Genomic DNA, 11,093 nt, shown 5'->3' on the forward strand with positions numbered 1-11,093 from the left:
TTTAACTTTAAAGACGAAGGAACCCTTGAGTGATCTGTCCCCCGAGTAGCCTAATACGATCTAGTGCATGGGAGCATGTCTGATTCTTTGGGTGATTCCTTACGCTAGTCTCTGACTGTATGGCATTGTCGATACAGCTATTGCCTCAAATGGGGAAATTTACATAAAATTTTTAACTCACACAGTCCTGCAGGTTGTCTTTCTTTGTTTTTTATTGGTCGTTTGAAGTATGATGCTGGTGTCTTTCTCTCCTATTCTCACGAGCAAGTTCCCATGACTCCCAGATGATAGAGCATGTCACACTCAGAAAATTATAGTTCTTACAGTTACAAAGTGATTTTGATATTTCATTTCCATGGACAAATTAACCGCTTCAATTCGATGAAATAAATTAGTTTACCCTTCCTACCTACAGACGATTTTGTTAATCTTAAGAGTAACCTTTTGTACTGAAAGGTAAATGAAGGTACTTTTTAACTTTTTTTGTGTGCAAAACTCTAAGTTTATTAAAATCTTGTGGACAGCAAAAATAAGACTCGATTACGCATCATGAGACTGAAGGGGTTAATGATAAGATTTGTAGTTCAAACAACGTGTTATAAATAGTATTGACAGCCTAACACGTAATTATTGAAGATTAAGGTACCAAACAACCACTCACTAAAACAAAATAATGAATGTATCTCCTATCACCATTTTCATTCAATAGGTGTCCATAAGTTATATGATTAATGTGGCAAATCAATGAAGAAAGTTAATTATTTCACATACATGTCTTTCTTTTCCTGGCATTGTACAATATCTTCAGTAATATTTGTGATTCTACTTTCGAATCAATGATGACTTTTCATTATGTGATTTGGCTTGCCGGATCCATTGCTGGTAACGGTCACCGTTTGTTGTCTGTTGGAATGCTGTGACTCTGTGTTGCACCAAGACGTTGGCCACGGGTATGAGGAGACCATGTACGCCACACAACAGGAAACCGACGACACAGAAGTGCAAACTCGCCACATAGCTGCCGCTCAGGTCACGTATCACACCTACGTAAGGGTGAAATATTAATCTGACATATCTTCTTTAATAACTAACTGTAATACACACAAAATATAAAAGGAGCAGAAAAAAGCTCTTTCAGATAAAATTACTCCTAGGTGAAAAAATAGCCCCAACAGTTAAAAAAAGGTTAATATATAACATACGATATCAAAGAAATCACTGAAACGGATATTTCCCCCAAATATAATGAATTTGCTATATAGCCATAACTACCCATGGAGTTGATCCATTTAAATAATTAGCATTTGGTGACATGATGAGAACATGTTCCTGTAGAAGAAATCATTAATGGCATTTGAAGGCAACAATGGGCATGGCTCTCTACAAGAAAGATCGCTCTTTGCGGGTCAACGTTTTTCTGAAATATCGGTTTACTTTACACCTTTGTAACGATGAACATGCAACACCTCATCAATACTGACACTCTCAGTCCTTTTTTGTCCAAATTTATAATGCAAAAGTGGACTGGAATTCTCAGTCCCTCATAATGACAAAACTGATTAATCCAGCAATGTCTTCGTAAATCTACATTTATTTCTGGCTAAGATCTCAAGAATGTAAAAACAATGTTCAGGCATATATCTTTAGTTCTGGCTTTCCTTTGTTCAAATTAATCATTGTTGGACAAAGAACCACTACGTAATGACGGTATGCATTTCTTACGTAAAGATGATAAAGTACATACTATGGAAAAAAGTCAAGGCGTGCTGAAAACACTGATTTCTTCTTAGAACTGGACGTAGAGCTGCAATAACTACTCTTGAGGAAGTGACAGCGTTTAAGGTAAAGAAAATATGAATGTAAAGAAAGAGAAATTTCTTTCCTGTAGTTCCTACACTCCTTAATTTGGTATGTAAATCTTATTTCCACTTTTTTTTTTCTTCCAAACACTTTCCAACTCGGTGGTAATCCTTTGTTTATTTACCTATTCACCCGCTTCACTCTTGGCATCATTGTTCCCCTATGCCTTTTCATTTTCTTTCAAACCATTAGTGTCTAGGGTCCATTAAAAGGGATGGAACTGTGTGATGGAATTCCATATACTCGAAAGTTAATCAGGGAAGGTACTCTGTAACAATGATCCGATAGGCAGTGGACAGTGCGTTAAATGTCCATTCAGTAAATCTCACATGGAGGAACGCTGGGGGACTAATAAGTTTAGGGTAGTTATGGGATGAAGTGTCAAACCATACAAACACCAAATTCTGAATACCATCTGTTCTTGTATGCCAGTTACTCATCATATCAACTTGCACAGAAGTACGTCAGTGTGTTGTAACTGTGCTGAGGCCATCCTGCATGCCACTGAGAATTATGTCACACTTTAATTTTCATCAAAATACTGGATAGTGCTGAGTACTTTCATTCAGTTAAAAAGTCTGTGTGTGTGTGTGTGTGTGTGTGTGTGTGTGTGTGTGTGTGTGTGTGTGTGTGTGTGTGTGTGTGTGTGTGTGTGTGTGTGTGTGTGTGTGTGTGTGTGTGCATTATCTTTTACGAAGAAAAACGAAATTGTTCAGAAAGGTGAACCTCTGTTCGAACGAGATTTGAATAGGGTGAAACCTCCGATGGCTGACTACCCCAAAATGGCGATGGACTGGTGTATGTGTGTGTGTGGGGGGGGGGGGCGGTTTCGGTATTTTAGATTTGCTATGAACTTATACATCTTTCTTGGTTGCGTTTCAATAATGAGACCATATTTCACTACCGCTGTATGTGTGCATTACAACAGGGTTTTGTGGAGTCATAGCCCCTTGCTGTCTTAAAAACATCATAGAGCATCAATGATTTTTTCGATATGTTGTTACACTCATACCTTACCTACTAATGGGCCTATAATTAAGAGGTATATCCCCTTTAGCAAACCATCTATGCTTAGGGTTGAAGACAGCAATTCTAGGCCCAGTTCGTCGATAATAAGGAGGCTGTACATGGACAGCGCCATGCCGTAACTGACACCAATCAATCCCATTGTTGTACATTTTCCAGTCAGGTTTTCAGCCATGTTGAATCCTGCAATAGAACACAGGGTTTACTACACGTTTTCTTTATTGTTGTCATCATTATCTGTTATTTTAGTACTCACTGGTTTCTTTCTCTATTCCATGATACTGGTACTTGGTAATGCATCATATAATAGTGATGGAGATCTTGGCAACACCAAAGATGCATGAAGTGTTCCCTTTCGCAAAGTAAGATGCAAGAAAAATGGCTGCTTTCGTAACATTTTGCAAAACCTGAAATAGTGAGGTAAATGTTACATTAAAGATGAAATTTCAGTTCATTCAGTCGTTATTTCCAGGTGCCCCTGTCTTGCTAAAGTTTTAAAAAAGTAGAAAATATGAAACATTTCAATTTTCCTCTCCAATTTCTGTATTTTCTTTAGAAAATCTATTGGGTAGCATCAGAAATATATCAAAAGATACTGCAATAATGTTCGTAAAATCTCAGCTCATAGTTGCACTTTTAGGTGCCTGCAGCATTTTAAGTTGAAATATGTGGAAACTATCAAATATATTTTTATTTTCACTCTGACTTCAGTACCCTCTCTCTCTAGAGAATTTATTGAGTTGTGTTAGAAATAAATCGAAAACAATTGCAGTTATGTATTTAGAATAACAGCTCATTTCGAAACTTCTTTCGGGTGCCCCCAAAACATAAAAAATAAATTTTAAAATATCAGTAAGTTGGTAAACGCTCAGTGAGGCAGAAGATATTTCTTCCTGAAGCCGATATTGTGCTTTTCAGGCTGCAGCTCTTATCAGTTTTTCTGTTGCCCTTCTGTCTACTACTCCTATGATCACTGTTCAGTTTTTCCATTGAGCTATTAGGAAAACTGTTTCTATGACGGGAACATTCGCGTCTCTAGAGCAGTTGCTACTCTCATATGACATTTGCACAATGTGAGGTCAAATGATATGTATGCATTAGCATAAAAGATGTTTGCCTTATTCTGAAAGCTTGCATTTTTTTCTCGGACTTTATAACCTTTCAGCAAGTTTATGTATCTGTACATATATAAAAGAGCCAGGTTCTATGTTTGTCCTTCAGTCACGCCCAAACTATTGGCCAGAAACCCCCAGATCCATATATATTCTGAATCAGGATTACCCAAGGATGGTTTTAGGGGAAATTCAGTTCTGGGTCATTTGAGGTCGCCTGATGAGTGTTCGCCTTTTGGCCCGGGCAACACCGGATACCCCAGCAGTTCCATTTTTGGCATGGAGACTCTCATGACCTCCATTTCGAACATAGGCTATGGGAGGTTGACCTCCGAGGTCATTTGAGGTCACTGGTCAGAGATCATTTGAGGTCACTGGTAATACACGAGGGAACTATTGAACCTAGCAGCCCAATTTTTGGCGTGGAGACTCACATGTCCTCCAGTTTGGAAATAGGCTATAAGAGGTTGAAATCCGAGGTCATTTGAGGCCACCGGTCGGAGGTCATCTTAGGTCGCCGGTAATACACGCTTGAACGACTGGACCCAGCAGCCCAATTTTTGGCATGGAGACTCACATGACCTCCATTTCGGAAATGGGCTGTGTGAGGTTGACCTCTCAGGTCGTCTGAGGTCATCGGTAATAGTAAATAAGTGCTCACAAATACTGTACAGTATGTTGGTCCGCAGAAGCTGAAATATTATGTACTTGGACTCTTATAATCCCTCTTCAAAAGCATACGAGGTACATGGTCTTTCTGGAGTTGAAAGAAAGACTGAACTAGAAAAAATAGGATTAGAGTGTTTGCCTTTTTGGCCTTCACAACGCCGGGAACTCCTGCTAGTTTCTTATGATATTCTTTTAGCATATCCAGTCTACGCTTATCTGATGGTGTTGGAACTGATGCTATGAAACAAAAATGAAACTAGAACTCTTCAACTGTTCTGTGGACGATTACTGGTCTCCACTCACTGTTTCTTTCTATGACCTTGACAGCATTGGGGAGATTTAGATTTTTTTTTTCTATCAGCAATGGTCCATGCCAGGAGACATAACCTCAGCCATGCAGATTCCTTGCGCAGGTCGTACTTAAATTTCCAGTAGACACGACCAACTTATCTCGTTCACAACATACTGCTGATATGACGCTTTACGACATGCCCTTCCAGTGCGTGTAAGGGATTTGAATTTTTTTTTTTTTCTATCAGCAATGGCCCATGCCCGGTCACAAAACCTGAGCCCTTCAGATTCCTGCGCAGTCTCCGGTTCTCCTGGAATCGTTGCGAGACTCTGAGTCGGGAATAATAATAATAATAATAATAATAATAATAATAGCGAAAACAATAACCTCCATCTATGTAAGTTCTGTAAGTTTCTTTGCAAGTACATCAGCAGCAGGATCTTTCTTAGACTTTTACTTTAACCCATATCTTCCCATATAAAATTTGTCATCCCATCTTTACACGTTGAAAGCTGACGCCCATCAAAGTCACAGGCACCGCCAAAAAACTGAGCAAGAATTGACATATCTCGTACATGACGTAACTGGCTTGGTAGATTCAGCCATGGTGAAAACTGAAGGCCGAACTCTCTCCTTCACATTACCAGGTATACACTGAGTCATGACTAACAAATACGGCAAACGACTGCAGTGCAGTTAGAACGATAAAATGGAGTCCGGGAAGATGGGGAAGGGGGGCGGAAAGTAAGGCGGAGTGGATGGTGAGAGGCTAATGAGGTTGTAGTGTTACATCTTTCTCAGTCCCACACAAGACATATTGTTTCAGACGTTATTGTCCTGACAGTATCCTGCATAATCACAAAGCAATTATACTTGTATTTTCTAACAAACGTAAAAGTCTTGGCTATTTTTGAAATAAGTAAGCACAGCAGTTACGGGAGCAAATATTAATAAAGTCGCCTAATTTTTTTTACCTCTAATTTGTTTATCATTAAAATTCACGCCAAAAGAAATTGAGATTTGCATTATAAGTTTACAGTAAAAATAATGGTTTGTGGGTTAAAATGACACTTTTTCATAACTTTAACACATCTGGGGCACCTGTTATAAAGTCTCAATTGTACTAAGATTTTACATGTAGTAGTTTTGCACCAAACTGCATTTTTTCACACAAATTCGTTTCGTTTCTGTTTTAAAGGCTCTAACATGCCCTCATGCGTCGGCCTTGGTCACCTAATGGCGGCTTTCCATGCTGCTCGATCTCTGGCATCTTCCCTATTCACTCACTTATCCCTAAGGTCACACTCAACGACCCCTTCCCAGGTCTTTTTAGGTCTATCTCTCGCAACCCTTCCCCCAACATTAACACTTCTCACTTTCTGCACCCAGTTATCATCCCTCATCCTCTCCACATGCCTCTCTTCTTCACAAAACCAACGCACTCCAGCCCCATCCTAACCTCAGTTCTTCCATCGTAAACCTAGTTCCCCCTGCCCTCACACTCAGGGACGCACTGCACATCCACCTAACCATTGTCATTTCTGTTCTTTTGAGCCTGCCAATAACCTCTTCCTTTACTGCCTAGGTCTCGCTACCATAGATCATAACTCTCCTAACACATGATGCATACAAAGATCCCTTAGCACGGAGGGAGAGCCCTCTCAGTGTTAGGAGACGCAACAGTTCCCTGAACTTCTTCCAACCGCTCCTCACTCTAGCCACACCTCCAGAACATAACATGTCTCCCAAATACCAAAACTCTTCCACACACTCAAGAGACTCACCAGCAAGTTCAATCATTTCACGCCTGACAATCTCCACCTGCTCTTCCTGACACACCAGACACATGAAAGCAGCATTATCTCGCAGTCTACCTCCAATACCAAAAGTCAGTTAAAAGAAAAAAACAATTTGCTCTACCTTACTGTAGAGTCTTTAAATGCATTCCTCTAATACTTTTGGTTAAGAGGATATGGAATCATCATTAATCCTTTCTGCCACTCTCTTCCTCAGTCATTTAACAACCTTGAGATTCCCACTGATACTTTAGCTCCTTTCATGATTCACTTAAAATAAGTATATAAATCCTTACTATATCTCCATGATAATTTTCTGTGCATCAATGAAAATTCATTAGTTTACAAAAAATGCTAACGATTCAGAAGATTACTTTTGTCCAAACGAGACGAACAAATGTAATGCTAAAGGCTACTTTTTCTACATGTCAGCGATGTTACTGTACGTTACCGTTTAAAACTAGGCTTTTAAAGAAGGAGTCTATCTACACATCTATTTCCAGACGCCTTTATCCCGTAAAGGATGACCACAAACAAATCGTCTCACGTTTTCCTGTCCTCTATCATTTGGCTGCCTTGCCTCCAACTCACAACCCCTTCTCATCTCTCTATTCCATCCCTTCATCTCATCCTTTGTCCTCTTCTAAACCTCCTCTCCCCTAAGCCTCACTCACATACGCTCATTTAGTCAGTCTCACACTTCTACATAGAATTCCAAATTTCAGTGTCATATACAGCTGATACAAATCTTACCTATGAGAGCAAGAGCCGCGAGAGAGACGGCACAAGTAAACAGGATCCGCACTCGTAATTCGGGACAAACACAGAGGAAAGCAATTAGCACTCTTGCACCAAGGTTGCATCCGCCAGCAACTGACAGGCAGAAAGTCGACTCCAGGAGGCTAAATCCCTCTTCCTGCATTGCAAATGGCACAGTGCTGAACACACTAAAAAACACAGATGCAGTTAAGGCCAATTTAGAGGCAATGATGGCAACACGTGGTGATTTTAACATCTTCATATTGGTGAGAGCGATGCGCAGTATCCTCCTTAAACAACCTTCTTCACCTCGTGTAGTTGTAATCACAGTTGTTTCCTCCTTTTTACTGTCTCCAGTAATTATGGTGTATGAGTTTTTTCTATGCCACTCAACAGGGTGGAAGACCATTGCGGCAACACAGCAGTTTAGGGCAATGGCTCCCAGTATGAGTGTGGCCCCCTTGAAGCCATACTCCTCCAGTAGGATGGTGATGACTGGCGCCATCACCATTTGGCCGACGCCGGTGCCAGACGAGATGATGGAGATGGCCAGAGGCCGCCAGCGGGTGAAGTAATGTGAGATCACAAGTAAGGAAGAAGATGCTAGAATCTTAATACTGCTGCCTGAAAGAAAAATCAGAATCATTATCAGTATCTCAGTAACAGTTATGGCACAATATCACGTTGTATAGTACCCAACCTGAAGTTAACATTCGAAATTGGATAGGAGTACATAAAGATGACATATCAGTGTTGCTCTGGAATGCTGGGTTTGGTATTGAACAGTTTATAATTTTTTTCTTTCACTGAATCCTCTGTTGCCGAATCACATACTGTATAAGGTAATCAGGGCAAGACTACCTAGTCCTGACTTAAGGGGAGAAATTATCTGTTGCTTGGCCTTGAGTGACTGTGAGCAATAAGCCTTAACCTTCCTTCGGATGTAAATCGTTATGGACTACACACAGATGCAGAGCCTGTGCGCACTGGGTCATCAGGTATGCATGCGCTTGTAGGGTTACAACCCAACGTACAAAATAGTTACCTAGCTTCTATGTACTGTATGCACTGTATATATATATATATATATATATATATATATATATATATATATATATATATATATATATATATATATATATATATATATATATATACCCCTTTCATACACAGGGGCCCGGTGAAGAATCCAACCGCTTGCACTCTTTTGACTCAGGATTCGTCCAAGTGAAATCAACCGCTCACACTCTTTCGACGTAGGCTGAGTCCAACCATATAACTTGCTGCATTTTTTTTCACAGCAATTTGTTGTGTGATCTTCCTAATGAACGAAAAAATCTGAAAAAAGAAAGAATTACCATATTGTATCATTAACTTATTCAGTGCTCATTTACTCACAGAGATATAAACATTTCGGCAATGATTATGGAATAGTGTAGAGCATTTATCTGCGATACAATTTCTTAAGAAAATGACACTTCTAGCTATACTAGAAAATTTTCTTATGGCATACGGAATAACAATAGTCGTTCTTCACGCCTGGCCGCTCTGAGTGAACCGTTTCCTATCATTTCATTCTCGCCTGCCCAGACCTCACGCTCCCCATATTCCTCACTCAGTGATTTGTGCGGCATCGAAAAATGATTACAATCATTTCATTCCCCTGCCCTAATTTTTAACTGTATTGTTATAAAACTGATCATGTTACAAATAAAGAAATGATCTTCCTAATGAATGGAAAAAAAAAATAAAGGATATAAAACACCAGACTTTATCGTTCAGTAATGCATTCATTTAATCACTGACACATATACAGAACTCACACACTGTATTTTCTTCACAACATAAATTGTATATTTTTCACAACAATTTCTTGTTGTGAAAAAAAAAAATTAGTGTGTGAATACTGTATATGTCAGTGAGTAAATGAATACATTACTGAAAGAAAAGGTATGGTGTTTTATATCTTTTATTCATTTATTTTTATAATTCCTTAGGAAGATCATTTATTCATTTGTAACATGAATAAGTTTCATAAAAATTAAGGCAGGGGAATGAAATGATTGTAATCATTTTTCGATGCCGCACAAATCACTGAGTGAGGAATGAGGGGGGCGTGAGGTCTTGGCGGACGAGAATGAAATGATAGAAAAATTTTTCTAGTATAGCTAGAAGTGTCATTTTTTAACGAAATTGATCGCAGATAAATACCGGTACTCTACAATATTCTATAATCATTGCCGAAATGTTTATATGTCTATGAGTAAATGAGCATTGAATAAGTGAATGACACAATATGGTAATTCCTTTTTTTTTTTTTTTAGTTTTTTCGTTCATTAGGAAGATCATTCATTAATTATAACATGAACCAGTTTCAAAACAATACAGTTATAATAAGGACGGGGGAATGAAATGATTGAAATCAGTTTCTGATACAAAACGAATCGCTGAGTAAGGAGTGTGGGAAGCGTGAGGTATGGGGTGGCGAGACTCACTCAGTACTTGGAAGTGGTTGGACTCAGGTTGCGTCAAAAGAGTGCGAGAGGGATATATATAATTTAGAGAGAGAGAGAGAGAGGAGAAATACTAAGCCGAATCATCAACGAAGGTCCCAGAATAATAAAAATTTGAATTATTTTGGTCATTTTTCAGGTCTTCAAAATTCTCAGGTGTTCTCACAGGCCTAATATCTCCGCCCTCATACGCTATTGTGCCACTAACACACTTTATAACAGTTCTTTTGCAGCCTCTGTACTTAGACCAATGTTTGGTAACAAAAGCTTAAGATCATCAGTTACATTATTTCCTTGAACTATATTGCCATCCGCTTCATTTAATTAGTCATGTCATGCCAGCAGAATACATAGATATATACTCCATCACTATTGTATGCGAGTCCGAATGAACAATTAAGAACATACTCACCTGTTACAAAGGAGAACGAAAACATAAGAAACCATGCCGTTGTACTGAAGGCTGACATGATGAACCCAGCTCCATACAAGAGACCAGACACGAAGGCCACGGTCCTCCAGCCGAGTTCTTCCACCAGAGGACCAAACATGTAGCCAACAATGTTAGCATTAACCATGGCTATGGTGTAGATCCATGCTGATAAGGTACCAGATGTTCTTATGTCTTGTAGGAAAGTAGAGTAGACAACTCCAAAACTGACCGTTGCTACTGATATTATCCACTGAAAATCAATATTAAGCAATTAATAGACAGACTTGATCATTTATAATTTAATCAGGGACCCCTTGTGGTCATTATAAGCTAGTACCACTTTAACACTTTACTCAAAGACCATCTCATGGTGAGGGACATATTAGGAGGTTTTAAGACTATATTTTGTTTACTGCTAACTAAAAGTATTCTGAATAAGGCGTCATATAGTCATCATGAGGAAAATATTTAATCAATTAAATTGTTCTCTTTTGTCTTTGGTCATCTATTGTTTATATTCTCCAAAACTGTGTTATACATCATCCCATCAAATTTAGGCCGGGGTGATCGAGACTCCGTTTTATTTGTTAATCTTGTTATCGCCCACCTTTACCAAGGCCGAGAGGTAATTTT

At 39.0% G+C, this 11,093-nt stretch overlaps 1 protein-coding gene across 1 annotated transcript; it reads right to left on the bottom strand.

The window, feature by feature from the left end:
* Positions 1-822: 822 nt before the first annotated feature.
* LOC145407254 (monocarboxylate transporter 2-like) lies at positions 823-10,605 on the bottom strand. Its single transcript, XM_080278287.1, has 4 exons — positions 10,440-10,605; positions 7,509-8,138; positions 2,923-3,069; positions 823-1,043 (listed from the first exon to the last, which is right to left on the bottom strand). Exons 1-4 carry the CDS (start codon positions 10,603-10,605, stop codon positions 823-825), a joined length of 1,164 nt encoding a protein of 387 aa, XP_080134413.1.
* Between the last annotated feature and the right edge of the window lie 488 nt (positions 10,606-11,093).

Source organism: Coenobita brevimanus, chromosome 72, assembly GCF_032717465.1.
Source record: "Coenobita brevimanus isolate Jiangsu-jjx chromosome 72, ASM3271746v2, whole genome shotgun sequence".
Lineage (NCBI taxonomy): Eukaryota > Metazoa > Arthropoda > Malacostraca > Decapoda > Coenobitidae > Coenobita > Coenobita brevimanus.

Excerpts from the sequence above, each read along its gene's own strand:
- LOC145407254 (XM_080278287.1), bottom strand. The coding sequence starts at position 10,605 with ATGGTTAATGCTAACATTGTTGGCTACATGTTTGGTCCTCTGGTGGAA. Across the intron at positions 8,139-10,439 it reads TTCGTTCTCCTTTGTAACAG|GCAGCAGTATTAAGATTCTA; the intron begins GTGAGTATGTTC and ends TTTTTCTTTCAG. Across the intron at positions 1,044-2,922 it reads TTCAACCCTAAGCATAGATG|GTGTGATACGTGACCTGAGC; the intron begins GTTTGCTAAAGG and ends ACCCTTACGTAG.